Source organism: Xiphophorus maculatus, chromosome 9 (genome assembly GCF_002775205.1).
Source record: "Xiphophorus maculatus strain JP 163 A chromosome 9, X_maculatus-5.0-male, whole genome shotgun sequence".
Classification (NCBI taxonomy): domain Eukaryota; kingdom Metazoa; phylum Chordata; class Actinopteri; order Cyprinodontiformes; family Poeciliidae; genus Xiphophorus; species Xiphophorus maculatus.
The window spans coordinates 9,232,708-9,252,613 of NC_036451.1; the positions used below are offsets into that span (position 1 = coordinate 9,232,708).

Below are 19,906 nucleotides of genomic sequence, written 5' to 3' on the forward strand. Positions count from 1 at the left end.
TTTTCAATAAAACAATTCTTATTTCACTTATATAGAACTGCTAGTATATACAGTATGTGATAATTCAACATTGATTCCACTAGATGGCGTTAAAATATGATTTAAAGGCGACTTCGTCAAGATAAGGACAAGTGTCTTAATAAACGTGACTGTGAATTAAAGAGTTTGTGTACTGTTTCTGTCGATTGTTTTTCTCTTCATATAACTTTATATATTATTATTTGATAAATCACTGTAACTTCAAGCTATGGTACCATCACTGTCTTATTTCAGTTGCAGAAATCATTAATTCAGTGGAAATTTCCTTAAAGTTGGTGTTATCATCTTATGTAAAGAAAATGCAAAAATTATGGTTACTGCAGTTGTCAGTCATACAATATATATATTTTTGTCAGAATATTATTAAAACACAAAGAGATGTACAATTATTTGCGTACTTAATATAATGTTAACTTCATGCTTTATTTAGCTTTCAAATTTAATATTTTGAATTTTGATTAACTTGAAAATTCAAAGGTAAATTTGAAATTTAGCATAAAACTTTACTTGAATTTGAAGCTTAAAAATTATGTAAATTTGAATTGAAAATTTGAAATATTGAATTTCAAATATGTTAAATTCAATATTTGAAAATTAGGTAGTAGTTAGCCTCCATTTGGGTAGTAGTTGGGAAGCTAATTATTTAGTTTGCAAACTAAATATTCTTGAATAAATCTTTAATTGTCTCCCAAATAAATATTTAATTTTGAGCTAAATTAACCGGAAGTTGTTTGGCTTGTCCATACATTTTAGACAGAGGTGTCAAAAGTACTCACTTTCTCTATTAGACATACAGGTACTAGTATGAAAAAATATCTTATTAAAAGTACAGGTTGGTCTGTTTTATTCCAGTACAAGTACTAAAGTACACATTTCGAAATGTGAAAGCCCTAAGTAACATTTTTTTTTACAAAAATTGGTTTTGAAAAAAATAAATAAATAAATAAAAATCACTTTTGGTAAAAAGTGATTTACACTTACTTTGCTGCCAGCTGAACAGGAACTGCTTTAGAGTCTACCACCAAAATGAAAAAGCCTGAAATAATTTACTATAAACAGGCATAAAAACTTGTAAATTGGAGGCCAGGCTTCAGTTTTCTCTGCATTTATGTAATATAGTTAAGTTGAAATTGTTCATACCTGTCATATTGAAGTTCTTGTTCAGTAATAAACCTTCAAATTCCAATTCCAAATTGTTTTGTTTCCTCTTTAAACTGTTTGTCACAATTTTTAATAGACAGAAATGTTAAATAACTATCCAATACTGAAAGCTGAGGTTGTTCTGGAAAAAACAGCAAAAATACAGACTCGATGCACATTTTTTGAGAATTTTACAACCATAAAATAAAAACAAAAACAGGTGGCCCAGTTACAATTATGGCCATAAGAGATTTAAGATAAATAACTTTATTTTATCAAATTTAAGTAAGTGGCACAGTGTTGGCTTTGTTAGGAAGTCTTACTGCTTAAGGGAAGTTCTGTTTTTTGGAAAGTCTTGTTAAAGTAAAGGGAAATTTTTCCTCTCCACTGTCACCACTTGAATCCTCAAAATGAGGCATTGCTCACAGTTATCTTTAACCAGTGTACATAATTAGTCAAATGTTCTTCAAATGACTGGAAATGCATAGTTCTGAGTAGATTTTATTTTAATTTCCGGGGTAGCAGACCACACTAAGACTGTGTGTGTCACTCCACAGCTGCATGTGTCCCATTAGTGCTAGCAGATGTTGGCAGGCATGATGCAGTCTAGAGATTCTGTTTCAAACTGAGCTTATACATCTCTGGAAAAAATGAAACGTTTCTCTGATTTAACTCTTTAGAAGTATATGTTTGAGTAAAATGAACATTGTTCTTTCATTCTATGAATTACTGACAACATGTGTGAAATTCCCGAGCCTTATGGTCGTACTTGAATGCATCATAATTCATATCCAATGAGACCCCGCCCTGTCCACGCTCAGCCGCTGACCGTCAATCTCCCGGGTTCTATCAGTAACTGCTGCTTCTTTCCGTCGCCGTAGCTCTAATGTCAAACAGCTAAAGTCCAGTTTTCCTCTCCGCGCCAGTCCGTTAGCACCTGTTGGAGAGCTAACGGCCGCCTGATGAAATGGGATGATGTAGCAGGATAACTCTCTGGAACAACTACGCAGTACCTTAGCATGCTAAGCTAACGCAAAGCCAGTAAGTAGACCAAGCCAGCTGCTGAAAGCTAACCCATCCTAGCGTTCACCTGCGGGCTGTTCGTCTGCCACTGACGTGGTTTGCTAACAGAATGGAAAGTGGGAAGGACAACGACTCTGGAACGCTTTCGGCTTCACCAGCACTACAGGGGACACTAGAGTATGGCGGGGACTTCGTAAAGCCGTGCGGATTATCTTCTCTCCCCCCTGGAAAGAGACCCTCCATCGTGGAGGATGAGGGTGGGGGCGCCGAGGCAAAACTCTTTGGGAAGGGACTTGCAGCCACCTCCCTTCTCCAGATTGCGATAAGAAACGGGATCTACCAGAACCAAGTTGCCAACGCTACGGGAAAAGGTAGCAACATTCCCGTCGTGAAAGCCGCCAACATGTACAGCTTGACGTCGGTGAACAGCAGCACTTCGGTAAACTCGCTGCTGAACAGGCGGCGACACAGACACAAGAGGAATTTGTCTCTGGGGGCTCCGCCTGGGGCGTCCTCAGTCGAGGCACCCAACCCCGCTCCCTCAGCCTCTCCGCTGAGCACCCTCAGCCTGGACAGGAAGACTTTCCTCCGGCAGAAGCAGTCGAAGCAGCTCCAGGCCTCTGACAAGTCATGGGTGAGATCGGACCTCCGGCGAGGCTGTATCCACGTCCACGACTGGCTCACGCCCTCCATTCCGCGCCCAGTGCTCTGCACCGTTGACACCACAGCGAAAGAGGTGGCCATTAAGCTGGAGGGAAGTAAATCTGGGGCTGTCCTGAGAATAAACTGCAAACCCGCTGCTGTATCTTCTGACCTAAATGATCTTTGTAAAGATAGTAATGGACACATGGACACTGTAGATGCGAAAACTCCTAAATTGGAGGAGAACGAAAACACAAAAAATTGCCCTGAATCTAAAATGCCCTCAAATTTTTTTATTGATGACAAAACTGACAGTAACTCTTCATCTGAGATCTGCTTGAATGATATTGGCATTGATTTGAGCCAGAGTGCTGCTGACTGTTTTGGGGCATACTCTGGTTCGGATATGGAGAGCAGCACCTGTGAGGACTTCAGCCCAGGTGGCCCCAGGAGCACAGAGCACCAAGACTCCCTCAGCGAGAGCCTGGGTGTGGGCATCGACTCCTCAGTGCCGAGTCCCAGCTGTGACAGTGCTACAGAGGGACCTGACCCGTTTGAGAGCTCCTCAGATGAGCTAGAGCTCACCTCCTCCCCAACACACTCAACGGACAATTCTGCAGCAGACCAGCTGCCCTCAGAAGTTCATAACCAGGATGATGATACTAAAAGTGACACTGTAGATACCTCCGAATTAATCAAATCTCCCTCCAAATGCTCCAGCAGCTCTCTGACTCGGCCTCTCACCAGCCAACCATCTGTCAGGCCTGACCAGGAGATCCCTGGGGGCGGCGAAGACTGGTCCGAGCCCCTCTGTACCTGTCCAACCCCGACCCTCTTCATCCAGCTGCATGGGGGAGTTGTGCGGCGGCTGGGGGATGATGAACGGCCTCTGCAGATCCTCAACGAGTACCTCACCAATCTGGGGTTCGAAGACGAGTGGAGGGTACAGGAGGAGGGGATGAATCCTGAAGTCGGCTGCCTTATACGCTTCTACTTTGGTAAGAAATGTTTTGTGTATCACAGAAACGGGTTGATTGTAATCTGTTGCAGTAACGATGTTTGCATGTTAAGCATTGAGAGACCCAAGCTGTTGCAGACCACTTCAGCAGTGCTTGGTTTGTCTCCACTCAGTCATTGTTTATCCATTCTCAGTGTACTGTGAGTACCGTCTTTGTGTTTGGTCATTGAAACTATGAAAAGAGTGTATGCAATTGTCCTGCCCACACAATACCCAGTGTTGTGCCTTTAAAGCAGCTCCAGCCCCTCTGGCTGCAGCCCAGTAAGATGACACATCAGAAAGTAACAGGTGTCGTCCCTGACCGCGCTGAAGACTGATGTTCAGTCTTTACACGGCAGGCTTCTCTTCTTAAAGCCCCTCTGTTGTTTTTGTTATTGATAACAAACCTGTTTTGCTGATAATCCGGGTAAGAGGATAGGAAAAACATCCATGATCTCCTTTGGGATTAGCACAACTGGATACTGTTTTTTTGACCTTGTTTTTGATACCATCAACAAAGAACAGGGAGCTATATAATCAGGAGCTGAGTACCTGATTGCAACTAATATTGTCATGTTTTCCACACAGAGGTGTTCAATAAATAAAGCAGGTTACACTGATCTGTCTGTAGAAAATATCTTCCTTTCTACCGTAAATATGACAATTTTCTGATATGAAGAGCATTAAAATGCAGTTATAAAAATAATAGTTGGGGATTTAAAAATATGTAAATGTTATTTTGACAGCTAAAGTTATTGCATAAGAGTTTTTTTTTTTTACATTGTGTTCATATTAAATTAGGGACAGTTGCTTTGGTGAATAATTTAATACAAAGTTGAATTTTTTAATTTTACGTTAGATTTAGTAAATCATTTTACTGTAAGAAATAGAGTAGAAATGTAATAATCATGTTGACCTATGTTTTTTATATATGCATTCTAGTGAGCTAAACTTAATTCTTACTTTAAACCAAATTTTTGCCAATATTCTCCTATTATTTCACTCATCATATATGCATGCCTATCTCTCAAAATCAATCTAATAAATACATGCAAGACAGCACTATTACAAATTTAAGTTCAATATATTAATTCATTAGCAGGATGATTGTAATATTGATGCTAAAGGTTTCACTTTCTGTTTTAAATGGTTTTGTTATATCCTAACACCTTGATTCAGTTTTTTCTTTTGCTTGTAGGAATATTATGTCAAATATTTATGACAGTAGAATCTGTGAAAAGATATGCACACCTGCTTAAGGCTGCATGATGCTAGAAAATGTTGCCGATGGCAAAAGTGTTTCTAAATATTGCAATGACGACATTAGTCCAGATATAAATGTCTCTTTTCCTCCTTTATCATTGTTCCTTCCATCAATATGTGACCAGTAGCATTTAAGGGAACGCCATTTAGGTCTAGCGTGAGCATCTACTGCCATGAGACTCTGACCAACTGGATAAATATTACATTAGCTTCAAAAACGCAAATTCATAACACTTGGAATATATTAGCTGACAATTATTGCACTTTAAACACTTGCTTGCAATACGATTATTGTACACAGTAATATGGCTATAACTTTATATTTGCAATATATTGTGCAGTCCTACATCTGGCTGTCATGACCATCTTGAATCATTGAAGTGGTTGTGTCACAGTCCATTTATTTCAGAGTTGTAAACCTAATGGAAACACCCAGGATCCTTAGACCGGCCTCCTTGTTGAGTTAAAAAAAATTCAAAACACAGCTACAGTTTGACCCTTAGTGCTGTTTGGTGCTTAAATATCCCAGCTGAGATGTTGCTTTTGATGTAATACCACAATACCTTGTTGTTTTTAAAGTGAAGTCCCCAAATACAGAACCTAGACAGAGGACCCCCACTTATTCGTGGTTCAGTATTTGCAGACTCTTAAGAAAGTAACTTCAAATTGTTTGCGTAAAATTTACTGTTTCACAGAATTTTCTTTAGAGCATAGCTAAAATATTTGATAGAAGATGCACCTTAGGAAGGTATGACATAGACATAATGCTACTTAACATTTTATTGGTTGCTGTATGTAAAGCAGCTAATGCAGGTGCACCATTCATTTGGCTTGATACTGATTGGCCGTTCTCCCAACAACCGAAGACAAGAAACATCATGGACGTTAGCTTCTGCGTTAGTGCCAACATGGATCCCACTGTGGTGGTGTTTGAATTATTAAGACAAGCAGTTATAAGCATTTTTAGAGGGGGTCTCAAGCATTTGTTCAGCTATACTGGGGGTCCTCTGTTTTGGTTTAATCAGTGATTTAAACAGCTATCAGACTTTGAAGCCAGCTTCTCTCAACAGTCTGGGACATCTGCAGCAACCTGAATTAGAGTTGTGCTGATGGAAACCTACAGATGCAGCAGTTGTGCAGTGAGGCAAACGGGAGAGGTTGATATGTGTGACTGACATGATAAACAGCTAAGAGATAATGTTAGGTGACAATGATTCACTGGTATTCATCCATCCTCCTGAGTAATTTATGCCTCTTTCGTATTTGGGAAGAACTAGGAAGTAAAGTTATTTGGAAGATTATTATCTTTATGTATTGTTAGTAAATGTGGTTTGACTCATTCTGGGATGTTGATTTCTGGCTAAGGGATTTTGATGCAGCACAAATTCCACCAGCAAAGTGCCATGTGCATAAATCTCTTTCTGTCATACCAACTCACAGAGTGCTGACAGTAAGAGAAAAGTGACCTTAGGGGAACTCGGATTTCACCTCCTCAGTGTTTCGGATCTCTCTGAGACAGCTGAAGGCGAGGACTCCTCCTCCATCCAAAGGACGCTGCTATAATCCACAAGGTTAAAGACTGATTCCTCAATCGGTCTGAACTCGGAATTCAACGCTATCTGGAGGCAAAGTTGTTGCTGGTTGTTCTGTCGCAAAAGGGAAGAAGGACGTTGGATACTTGGTGGAATTGGAATAAAGGTTCAGTTGAAAAATGAGCAATTGCTTGATCAGAGGCAGAATTTCCTCTAAACAGAGAAACAGAAGGAAGGAAAGGGCATGTAACAACAAAACATATCATGTGTACACCGCCCAGGGAAGGGTGGATCCACGCAACACATAATTCACTGTATTGTTCAAATAGAAACAGGATGACAGCAGCTAGAATACCCCTGTCAATCACAATAGAATAAACCTCAAATGTCCATCTGAAAGAAAGCAGATACTTTTAACCCCATTATGTTTTGAAATATGCAATAGAAGCACATCTTTTAGGTTTTCTGGACTCAACCATCAGGCTTTGTCTATTTAAAGCAAAATGTTTCAAAAGTTGTCTTGCATCAGCAGAGTTTAGAGTATTTCTGTTCCTGTGTGTACCCACCCTGCAACACTGATGGCTTACAATATGTTTTATTATTAAGTCTTCAACTAGTCAAGTGAAACAGTAAATGTGTGTGTCCTTAGTAGATTTATGAAAATCTGAACATTAATTCAAATTCAAGAAAATCTTGCTTTTAGGTGGAAAGCAAGATTTTATTTAAAAAATGCTCCAAATAAATCATGTATACATGATGTTGGAACAAACATTAAGTTTTTTTGTATTCATTTTTACAACAATGGTTTATGACAAAGCAAGTTGTTTGATTGTGTGTCGTAGTCAGTGTTCAATGAATGGACTTGTTAAAGACCAAATCAGACAAAGAACTTGCTTTTGGCTCAATATGTTTTTTGCAAAGCTTTTTCATGTAACTTCTTTAATTTTCTTTATGTCCTCATCTACGATCTAAACCTTTATATGTGTCTAAAAAGAAGGGGGAGAGATATTTACATTGTGTGTAAAAATATCTTCATGTAGCTCCACCTAATTTGTTGCTCAATGGGCAAAACCCCCCCAAAAATCTAAACAGAAAAAGTTCTTTGACACATAAACTCGTGTTTACTGTTGCCTCTGCTTTCTGCCTCTTACTCAGCACTCTGAAATACTCACGCTTCACACGATTTTCACTAAAGAAAAGGAAGTGCAGCTCATTGAGCGGGGTCCTTCTTGTCGCTGCCCGCCCTCTGTGTCGAGGCAGGGCTGGTGTCTCCGTCGCTGGACGGAGCAGCGAGGAGAACGGAGGTTCTGCTGTTGTAAGACGTTACGTAACTAGCTAATCTGATTTCAGGCCTCTTAGTGGTTCAGGCCGTTCATGGGTCTCACTTTCTCCTGTTCCCTGGTGGATTTGACCTGACAATTTTAGTAGAGGGTACATAGTGGATGTGAGTGCAGAGAAATTTGAACACGCAGGGTAAAATGGACTGCGGGAACTGTTGGTAACCTCAAAGTTTTTTGCACTTTGGTTTTGTGTTTGTGAATGCTTAAAAACCAAACAAATCTCATCTGAGTGACTGCTCACTGTGGCAGCCTATTGAGCTTTAGTTCTCTTACATAACAACTCTCCTTTTCGGAAAGAGATACCCACAGAGAGGGAGATAATTCACAACATCCCAAAGAACTAAAGAAATAAATAAAAGCTCTCAACTGCTGCTAAGTCTGATCATTAATGATTCTGTTGAGTGTCATTTAACCCTCCTGTCTCTGTCCTAACAGGTAAGCCTCGCAGCGTGGGGGGTTCTGAGCGCGTGCAGCTCTCTGGGGTTTTCAACGTGCGGAAAGGGAAGCTGGCACTGCCAGTGAACCGCTGGTCAAAGCGTCAGGTCACACTGAGTGGAACCTGCCTCATAGTGTCGTCGGTGAAACATGCCCACACGGGCAAGATGCACATTCTGCCCCTCATCGGAGGAAAGGTGAGATGTTTTCTGCTGATTTTTATTCAGGAACATCTAACCTGTGACATGAGTGTAAGGGTGTTTTCACACCTGGTAGTCTGGTAGATTCGGTTCAGTTGGGGACCAAAGCTGCAACATTTGTTAAGTTTTCAGCTGGTGTGGTTTGCTTTTGCACTGCACTGTGCCAAATAAAATAAACTCTTTGAAAAGCCTGTTACTCCTCTTTGCCTGTGGTGGCGCTGCACAAAAAATGGAAATGACAGAAAAACCTCAGAAGAAGATTCTGAACCCACAAGCTATGTTTATGCTGGTTCATCCCTCGATCAGGTGGAGAATTGCATTTCTTGTAGACGGTGGGAACTGAAATGCCTCCTTTGTTTCAGGTGGAAGAAGTGAAGAGGCACAGCCACTGTCTGGCCTTCAGCTCTGCCGGTCCCCAGAGTCAGATCTACTACGTCAGCTACGACTCGTACGCCGAGCACCTGCGCTGGCACAGGATGGCCTCCAAGGTACAAACTAAAACATCGAACTGCTTCACAATTTGAAATGTTTCAATTTTTTGTCAAACTTTCCTCATGATGTTTCGGGATCATCTTAAAGCAACAATTCTCTGTTCTCTGCTCACAAAAACTGGCTTTAATTTTTAAAGATTGGTCTTTCAGCTGAAAGTCACAAGCTTCTCTCATGGCCTTTACGTCGCATTTCTCGTCCCGTCTCTACCCAGATTGCCTCCCAGAGGGTGAACTCTGTGGACCTGTCCTGCTGCAGCCTGGAGGAATTGCCCGCTCAGCTCTTCTACAGCCAGGACCTAACACACCTCAACCTCAAGAACAACTTCATGTCCCTGCATAAAGGTGTTCCTGCACTCACCAGGTGAGACTGTTCAGCTCACACACAACACTAACGAGACTGTTCACAGTTTTCTGTTTCTTTTTTGGGGAGATACCACATACCTGAAAGAGGAAGCAGTTTTGCTGAAATTACAGATTATGCTCTTGTGGTTCTGAATGAGCTGCAGTGGAGATGGCAGACAGACATGACATCATGTGACCTCTTGGGGCTGGGGGCATCTCTTTGTATTTAGGTCAACATTCTGAATTATTTACCTATGTTCAGCTCCTGTGAGGTTTAGGAATCCTTTTGCCCTTTAACTGTAAAATACAAGCTGAAAAAAAATGTCATTTCAAAACCTAGATCTTCAGTTTTTCCATGAAAATTCCTACTTTTGGGGAAATTACATAAACACTTGGTAAAACTGAACCTGGCACTCTTGGAAAATTCCCTCTTCAAACCACAAGTTGATTGTTCGCTTTTGGTCAGAATAGAAACTGAAACTTGAACAGAAAGTATAAATGTAATGTAAGAAACGTCCCCAGCCTGCTCTAAATAATACAGCGTTTCCAGACGTTGTCATCCACCATGCGAGTGCTGAAAGCAGCGTGCCAGTTGGATTCCATCAAAGATGTTCTTCCTCAGATGAGCTTCGGGGCTCATCTTACAGTTTGTGTACACAGCTGTCGATTTGGTGGGGGGCACTGACTACTTGTTTTGAATAAAAACAACTCGGCCAAAGACATTTTTACAGATCTATACTTGTGTGTGTGTGTTCTCAGAGTTTTTCACCTAGAGGAAACTAGCCACAGTAAATCTGCTAATAGCTAGCTTATCCACAGCCAGTATCAGAATTTTGGTAAAATGTTGCTGTAAGCAGATATTTTCCAATCGGTGTTCAAATTCCACCTCTCTTTATTATAACTTAATGTCGAACGAGCTCCACACTAAAGGCTGACATTTACCTGATGGAAATTCATATGTACACCACTATTGTTTCTGGATAAATACAAACTTCCCATGACGGGTTTTCCACCAGTTTCTTTTTTCTTTTTACTATGGATTGACAGTAACTTTCCCCTTTGAAGGTGTTTCAGCCTCAGTCTGACCATAAAGCTGGATCAGTTCAGGCCTGTAGGGGAGGCACAACTTGCATGGAATAAAAGAACCAACACAAGAATAAACCGAAATAATTGAGGCAATTTCCATAGCAAATACTTAAATAGATATGGATATATAATGAAAAAACATTTGAAACAGTGAGAAATTCTAAATATTTTTTAAGCTGATTGTTTGAGCCAATCAGGTTTAAGCCAAAATACATGGTGAATTTGTTTATCAAAGAGATTTAATGAAATTATAATTATTAAATTAGAAACAAATATTTTTTATTACCTAATTTAGAAGGTCATAGTCTTATTATAGTAAAGATAAATATCTGTGTAACTCTGTGTCTGTTTTTCCTTCCCTCTTTCACTCGTCTCTTTCTCTTTTGCACTCTAGGTTCTGTAAACTGAGAAGCCTGAGTCTGTCAAATAACGCTCTGTCTGAATTTCCTCTGGTCCTCTGCGACATCACTTCGCTCTCAGAGCTCAACCTGTCTGGAAACCGTCTCTCATGTCTGCCTGCAGAAGTTGCGACCATGAACAAGTAAGTGAGGGCCGCAGTGAGCATTGAAGCGCCGTTTTGCACATGCGCGGAATGTTTCCTCACTGACCTGCATGCGGCTGACAGAGACTTTGATGCTGAGGCATCACTCCAGAATAATCCCTCTGTGCATTAGACGAGCATTTGGCTGAAAACCAAACGTGTCCTGACAGTGCAGAGATTCCAGCTTCACTGCAGAGTCATGCTGATTCTGTCGCTGCATCAGGAATTTAACCAACTGGATGTCCAGAGACCTGTTTGTCAGACATTGTAGATATTCTCAGAAGAGTTAATGTTTAACAACACACCAAGGTCGGGACGGCGGAACATGAAAGCACCACGACTATCACAGTCGAGTTTGTTTTATTGCAAGTAGTTTTAAATTTTAAAGTATTAGATTTTAATAAGTTAATATGTGATATGATAAATAAAAAAAATGTTAGTCTGCACAAACACACTTGCATGAGGGGGACAAACGTGATGTTGCATCACAAATGTAAAAACAAAAAACTGGTCGGGAACGATTTTATGGCTGATCAACTATCACCCTGCCAGAATGCTAAATTCAGAACTTTTCTTCTGTCAGGGAATGCACCACACTTTACACCAAGTTAGGGTAACCACAGTCTTTGGTGTGGAAGTTGTTACTGAGTGAAAAAGATGCTGTTGGATTATGGCACAGCTGCTCTTTTTAGTCCTTTTGGGTCACTGGGTCCAGTTACATCCAGGATGGAACATGATGCTATATGCCAGATCAAGAAATATATGAAGCCTTTCTGGAATCTCATTTGAAGAATGAGTCTAATGCCTCTGCTCCTCATGTGTAAAACATGACCGATTACAGAAAGACTCCCTTATAATGACGATATATTACTTTAATTATGAAATAAACATTGTAACCAACAGTAGATCAGACACTTCCCTTTTGTTATTACATTGAACAAAACCATCATTTTATTTTGAATGAATCTTGTAGGAAAAAACATTATCTTATTATGTATATGTTTTCAGTGGTGGAAAACGGAGAGAAAAAAAGGAGCTGTAACTTGTCTTGTTAAGGAAATGTGCTGCAGTCCTCTTTAGTTAGATTTTATTTGTACAGATGGCTGGGTTCCATAAAATGAGAAATTTGACTTTGTTTTTAAATTCCCTGTGAGGCACAGGGAGAAACTGCTCTGTAACTGGATCCTGTTTTGGAGAAGTTTTATTTTTGACAATTTTTAAAGATTGTTACGTTTTCAATTCGTCCAAAACTAACATGCTCTCAGATTCTTTATGTGCAAAGAGTTGGAGCTGATGGCTAGATTTATCAGTGCTGCAATTAATCAACTTTTGCTTCCATCATCGTGAATCAGGCTGAAGTGAGACATTATGTAAGCCATATTTGTTCTAAGCTCATCATAAATATATATTTGGATGTGATAGGAAAATGAGTCCTGACTGTTTTGATCTGGGTCTTCAGTGCTCTCTGTGTTAACTGTTACCTCTCCTCCTCTGGCCAGCTTGCAGACTCTCCTCCTGGACGGGAACATTGTAAGCTCGCTTCCTGCAGAGCTGGGCTCTCTGGAGAGCCTCACCTACCTCGGCTTGTCCTTCAACTGTTTCAGCAGTGTCCCTCCTGTCCTGGAGAAGCTGCGAGGCTTGGAAAAGCTCTGCCTGGCAGGGAACCGGCTGTCTGTCCTGGATGTGGCTGGGCTGCAGTGGCTGCACACTCGATATGTAGATGTCAGGTAAGACGATCAATCACCGTCTAAAACGGTGTTTGGAAGATGAGGAATCCTTACTTAACAAATAAAAGAAAATATGACAGAAAGACTTACTCATTTCTTAATTATTACATTTTATGATACCAGAAATCCTGTCAATTAGCTGTTTTCAAGGTTTCCAAAGTGCCTGATTTCTGTATAAAGTTTTTAAAAGTGCTTGACTTTCCAACTGCACAGTTTTGTAATAAAGTTCAATCTGAATTTTAATTAAAAGCCTAAATTTTGAGAACATTTACAGTTGAAATCAGATACTGTCACAGAGCTAATAAAAAGGCACACTTTTTTCCCCACTGTCTGAAGTCATTTTTCTTCTTTTAGATGAGTTAGAATTACCAAATTTATTTATATTGGCTAAATTCCAGAAAACAGTGAATTATTTTTACTGTTAGAGATTTTTGTAACTTTCTTTGTTTTTTGTGTTTAATCATTCAGTTTGAGCAAGAAGGTAATTTACTTTAATGCCATGTTTCAATGTAATAAATACTTATTCCTAATTTCTCAATGGCTTATAGATCAATGTAATTGAAATTAAGGTTATCTTATATTTTCTGTATTAAAGGTTATTATAATTGGGCTTTTTAAAATTTTTGTTAAATTAGTGTTCTTAGACCATTCAGGTGTGTGTTTGAGAAGTTGTTCAGCACATCTAATTTGGTCAGATTTAACTTTACCTTGTCCCTGCTGTTGAATGTAGAATACTATCACAAGACATTATGAATTACAGTAATAAATTATATCATATAATAGTGTATTGAAACTAACTGTCTTTTTTTAGTTCATTTGTATTCAAAGTGTGGTGCTGGTAAAGTTTAAAAAAAGGTTGAAAATGCTTGAATTTTACTATGATAAAATGTATGAACCCTGAGTCTTATGACTTTTGACATCTTGGAAGATGTCAAAAGTCATTGATATACCCTTGGGTATAAATTGATATACCCTTAAAAAAAAATCTAATTGAACAGTATAATTTCTTCTCTCTGTGGCTGTAATTCAGGCTGAACAGGCTTGACAAAGTGACAGTGGCTGATTGGGAGCAGCTGCTGCACATCATCCAGCTGGACGTGCGGGACGCCGGCCTACAGGAGCTGGACGTCAGCTGCTTAGGAAAGCTGGAGCTGCTGCGCTGCGACAGAAACTCTCTCTCCCTCCTCAGAGTCAGCGGCCATGCCCTCAAGATCTTGCACGCCAGTCATAACGGTACCGACAATTATATCACCATGAGACCATTAACTGACGAGGCCTGACACATCGCCTTCACACACTGCTGTGCCTGTGTTTACAGAGCTGAGGCAGCTGGAGGTGCAGCCTGTGCCAGAGAATCTGACAGTCCTGGATCTCTGCAGGTAGGGAAAATGTCGGCACCTCGCTTTCTTGCTCAGGGTGTGTAAAAGCCGTGCACTGACTGGGTTTGTTTTCCTAAAGGAACAAGCTGGGAGGTGTCCCAGACTGGCTGTGTCAGAGCAACAGACTGGAGGTGTTGGACATTAACCATAACTGCGTCACCGAGCTGCCCGTATGGTGAGCGGCACGTAAACACACCACACACACAGCCACCGAAGAAGGTCTAATGAACCAAATATGATGAAAGGTTGAGTTAAAGATTCCTAAAACTGTAGTGGTTCCTGGAAAACTTTCAGTTGTTGAGAAAAAAACCAAATGACCTCTTTGCAGAAACTAGTTGTTTTTTTCTCTTTAATCCACTCAGGATTAAAATTATGAATGCAGACTGAAATAGAAACATAAATCCTCACTAATGTTTGGTTAAATGTCTCTTAGTTGGAACTTGCACATTCAGCACACTTTTATTCTGTATCTTTGTGTAGATAAGGAAAAGTCAACAATAAATTCAAGTTTACCTTCTTGTCAAAAATCAGCACAGTTATACCTTTGTTCTGTCCTAGAAAAAGAATATCTAATCTGTAAGTAAAGTTCCAGATTAAAATGACATTAATGTGTACAAGCGGATACAAAAAGACAAAGATGGCATAAAAGAAAAAGATGAGGTTCACTTATCTATACTGATATATTAGTCAGAAATACAATCAAATAAAACTCCAGTATCATATTTATCTTTTCTTTAATATGGAACTGCAACTTTTTCTGTTCCATCTGGTTGAGCCCATTAGAAACTCTGCAATGTTTCTGCTGTAGACCAATTTGAACAAGCCATTATGTTTGACTTTGTTTTGAAACGTTACCTTCCCTATTTTCATTAAATAATAGTGCAACATCATTGTTTGTGTTCTATGTAGCCAGCCAGAGCCTCTACCACACCTCTAAACAACTGAAGAAAAAACTCTTAACGTTCTGCTTTCTGCAGGGAAACAGTCTTACAGTTTGTCTGTTTGGCCACAATCTACATGATTAATTTCAGTTTCCATATAGACATGGAAACATGAATCTGGATCCAGCTGTGTTGAACGTGTCTCTGTTCTCTGCTGGTCCCTCTTGAGTGTTTAAACTCATTGAACTCTAGCAACAAACTGGAGTTCCACTCACAGCTTTACAGTCCACAGCCTGATCCGATTGTGTTTGTGTTACAGGCTGCTCTCTAGTGGAAGTCTGAGGAAGCTGCTGGCAGGCTGGAATGACGTGTGCACGCTCCCTGATAGGCTGGAGAGTTCCCAGCTGGAGGTCCTGGATCTCCAACACAACCACCTGACGGAGCTCCCCCACTGCCTGTTCATCAAAGCCCAGAGGTGGGTCTCTTCTCACATTTCTCTGGCTTTCTTCATCGTTTTGTTAAATTTTTCAAGTGTAGTAATTACTCTGTGTTCCGGATTTCATCCTAGCTTGCGCTACCTAAATGCATCGGCCAATAAGCTGGAGGATCTGCCTGCAGCCAGCTTGTCAGATGATTCCTGCAGCAGCCTGGAGGAGCTGTATGTGACCAATAACAGCCTGACAGACAAATGCATCCCTCTGCTGACGGGACACCGCCGCCTCAGGGTGTTGCACCTCGCTTACAACCAGCTGCAAACCTTTACTGCCAGGTACAACGCAATAAAGATGCCTCTGTAAATATATCAAATTATTCATTTAGAGTTTCAGCAGGTCAATTATCATGCAGGTTAATATTTGATTTGAGTTTCTGAATTTTCTCCTCCTCCTGCAGTAAACTGGCTCGCTTGGAGCTGCTGGAGGAGCTGGACCTGAGCGGCAACCGACTGAGAGCCGTTCCCACCACCATCCTCAGCTGCCGGCGGCTGCACATGCTGTCCGCCCACTCCAACTGCATCAACACCTTCCCAGAGGTGCTCCAGCTGCCCGAAATTAAGGTTTGTCAGAGGAATCCCGGCATCAATCCAGAGTGCTTCAAAAATGCTGAAAATCTTAATTTTCATATCCATAAAATAACTTTCATTTAGCAATGAAATTTACAGAAACATTAAATACTGAATGTTTTTGTTTTCGAACATTTTATATGTTCCACTCATTCACATTAGCCAAAGCTTTTGGGTGAAATTAAAGCACCTGACTGATGTAGTTAGGCTGTTGTCCATGTCCTTAAACATCCAAACAAAGGCAACAATTTAAAATCGGAGAATCTATTAAGAACCACGTTCATGTTGAGCTCTCTCCATGCCGTTCTCAGTGCGTCGATCTGAGCTGCAATGAGCTGACCGAGTTCACGCTGCCTGAGGTTCTTCCCCCAAAACTTCTGGAGCTCGACCTCACCGGAAACCCTCGACTCAACCTCGACCACAAGAGCCTGGAACTCCTCAAGTATGGACAGAAAATCTTCAGCAGAAATCTTCAGACACAGAACTGTCTCTAAAATCTTTTTTCTCCTTCTTGCAGCAACATCCGCTGTTTCCGGGTGGATCCGTCTCCGTCTGCTTCTGCCGCAAGCGAAAGCCACGGCGTCCCTGCGGTGTGGAGTCACGGCTTCACAGAGGCTTCTGGAGTCAAAAACAAGTCAGTCTTTAACTACTGGCTCTTGTTTTACACCCGTTAGTTTAGAATGTCTAGAATTAGGTGTTTCCTGGCTCTTATCTCTGTTGATGAGCCGTTGTCCTCCTCAGACTGTGTGTGGCCGCTCTGGCCCAGGACACCTTCTGTGGGACGCGAGAAGCTCTGTATGGCGTCTTTGACGGAGACAAGAACGTCGAGGTTCCTTACCTGCTGCAGTGCACTATGGGAGACGTTCTGGCCGAGGAGCTGCACCGAGGGCCGAAGCAGGAAGACTACATGACCAATACTTTCCTCACCATGCAGCGGTAAACCTCACCAGACTCCTCATTAAAGAAGAAAACAACTGGTTGTTGTTGACGCTGTTTTTTTTTTTTTTGTGCCATCTGCAGGAAGCTCGGCACGGCCGGTCAGAGGATGGGTGGCTCGGCAGCATTATGTCACATCAGACACGACCCGGTGGCGCCCGGCGAGCCCGGCAGCTGCTTCACCCTGAAGGCGGCCAACGTGGGCCGCTGCCAGGCCGTACTGTGCCGAGGAGGGAGAGCGCTGCTGCTGTCCAACGTCCACACCGTCCGAGAGGAGACAGAGTATGAGAGGGTCCGGCAGCACAACGCCGTCATCACAGAGGTAACGAGGAAAGCATCCATGATTTGTTCTTAAACTCTTGGTTGAAATCTAAGGTAGTTCATAGTTTTTCCAAATCTAAAAGTGATGTAAATCTCTGTATGGATGCTGAATGAGGTTAAATTAGCTCAACTCCATCATTTTGCTTCCATTCAAGTAATTTTTCTTCCATTGCTCAAATATTGAATCTTTATTCAGTACATTAAACATAGTTTACAATAATAATTATTATTCTTATTACGTGTGATCAGACGCTGTGTTTTTATCATGTCTGTTTCCGTCTCTGGAGGATAACAAGGTCAGTGGTGTGACCGACTCCACCAGGATGATGGGATACTCCTTCCTCAGTCCCTCTGTGACGCCCCGCCCACACGTCTCCATGGTGACGCTCACTCCTCAGGATGAGTTCTTCCTCCTGGGCAGCCGAGGACTGTGGGACTTGTTGTCTCCCAACGAGGCGATCGAGGCCGTGCGGAACGTTCCAGACGCTCTCGCCGCGGCTAAGAAACTGGCGACGCTGGCCCAGAGCTACGGCTGCTCTGACAGCCTCAGCGCCGTCGTCGTCCAGCTCAACATCACCGAGGACTGCTGCTGCTTCTGCGAGCCGCCCCCTCCGCCGCCCAGCCCCGGGCCCGCCGCCCAGCCCGGTCTGCATCCCTTCACCTCCAGCAGTGATGGGGGGATTCAATTGCCGCCCACCTCCTCTGGAACCGTGAGTGAGTTGAGTAGCGAGTTTAGCACCTCTGAGATGAGCAGCGAGGTGGGTTCCACGGCGTCCTCCGAGGAGCCACCGGCACCGCCCACGGAGCCACTGAGCTCCCATCTGAACGCTCAGGGACGGATCGGTGCGCGACGACCTGCTGCTGGGGCCGGCGGCTTCCAGAGGCAGTTCTCCGGAGCGCTGTCGGACAACGGGCTGGACAGTGAGGACGAGGAGCCCATCGCCGGCGTGTTCTCCAACGGCAGCCGGGTGGAGGTGGAGGCAGATGTCCACTGCCTGCTCCGGCACGGCTCCACTCACTCCAACACCACAAACGCATACAAACCGGTCGCCCTCGGTAACGAACTCTTACCTTCTAACCTCACATCCCCGTCTCCCTCACTCGTCCCTCCGTCCTCCCCGAACCAGGAAGCCCGCTCAGCCACGCTGGGCCGCCGGGCGCGGGCCAACGGCTCCGTCGCCTGCCAGGGCCGTAGCCAGGATCTGATTGAGGAGGCAGCAGACGCCCCCATCAGGAAGCAGGGGGGCTACTTCAATGCCCCCGCCCAGCCCGACCCCGACGACCAGCTGATCATCCCGCCAGAGCTGGAGGAGGAGGTCCGGCAGATCATCCAGCAGCAGCAGGAACAGATGCAGACACACACCTATCAGAGACCTGCAGACTATTTTGTCACGCCGCTTTGACTGCTGCTGTTGGAATCATCACCATCAACATCATCATCACCATCATCACCCAGCATCACTGAGGGAGGAGTCGCTGATTTAGTGGACTCAGAGTTCAATTTGGACTAAAAACTCTTTTTGAGGTTTCCTGACCTACTTTATTTTGTACTGTTAACAAACCCTGAAACACGATGCAATTTTTGTAACTTTATGTTGATTTAAATCTTCACATGTAAATGATTATTACCATATCTATGATATGAAGAAGCACTTTGTGTTGTAGTAACTTTTCAGATCAGTTCTGCATTAAGCGGTACTTTAAGAACCGGACCAGCGTTCGGGTCGCAGCTCATGGCCTTACAGGTGTCGGAGTTAGGAACTGTTTAACTAACTCCTAGGAGTTTAATACTTTATTTAGTCACTGAGGCTTAACTAATATTCTCTGAGAGAAAAGATGATTATTCCTGAAGGCTGACGACGTTCCAGGTCCGTGTTCTGTAGGTGGCGCTGCAACGTTTCTAGTTACTAACAGCTCAGAGCAGCGTTACAGCAAGCAGCACAAGAAACCTACTTTTGCTAAACAATAAAGTTTTCAGATAACTGCAACATGTTTACTTTGTGCCTTCTTTCTCTGAAGTTAAATCATCCAGCAATTTTTAGTTTCAACAATGACCTGAAGAATTTCACAAGAACCAGCAACACTTTTCCTTATTTATTCAGGTTACAACTACAAACATTGTGGTATTTTTAGATTTTATGTGACGGATCAACAAACTTGCATATTTGTGAAGCAAAAATAGGATATATTTGTGATTTTTTTTGCAAAAAAGAAAAGCCTTAAGTTCAGCATACTTTTTGCATACAGCCACCTTTTTGTTGCTATTTATAGCATCTATGGGTTTGCATATCTTCCCAGCAGTAGACAATCTGTCGGTTTTCCTGCACAAACATTTGTCATGCGAGCCAAAAAGTCCAGTTCTGTCCTTTTCTAACCAGAGACCTCTTCCACAGGTTTGGTGTTCTCTGTCTTGTGGCAAAAATGTAAACAGTACAAACAGAAGCTTTTAAATAATTCCTTCCTTGTGACTGCACACTCCTAAAAGCTAAACTCAATAAGGTGACATGGTTGATCCATGTTCATGTGGCAAT

At 42.1% G+C, this 19,906-nt stretch overlaps 1 protein-coding gene across 1 annotated transcript; it reads left to right on the plus strand.

Annotated features, from left to right (window-relative positions):
• Window positions 1–1,896: 1,896 nt before the first annotated feature.
• On the plus strand, window positions 1,897–19,363 carry LOC102231120 (PH domain leucine-rich repeat-containing protein phosphatase 1-like). The gene is made up of 17 exons (XM_005814140.3): window positions 1,897–3,842; window positions 8,412–8,608; window positions 8,974–9,099; window positions 9,315–9,463; window positions 10,925–11,071; window positions 12,571–12,798; window positions 13,829–14,031; window positions 14,117–14,177; window positions 14,257–14,352; window positions 15,378–15,533; window positions 15,627–15,827; window positions 15,950–16,112; window positions 16,430–16,560; window positions 16,636–16,752; window positions 16,860–17,054; window positions 17,139–17,376; window positions 17,663–19,363. Exons 1-17 carry the CDS (start codon window positions 2,312–2,314, stop codon window positions 18,776–18,778), a joined length of 5,055 nt encoding a protein of 1,684 aa, XP_005814197.1. The 5' UTR covers window positions 1,897–2,311; the 3' UTR covers window positions 18,779–19,363.
• Window positions 19,364–19,906: the final 543 nt, after the last annotated feature.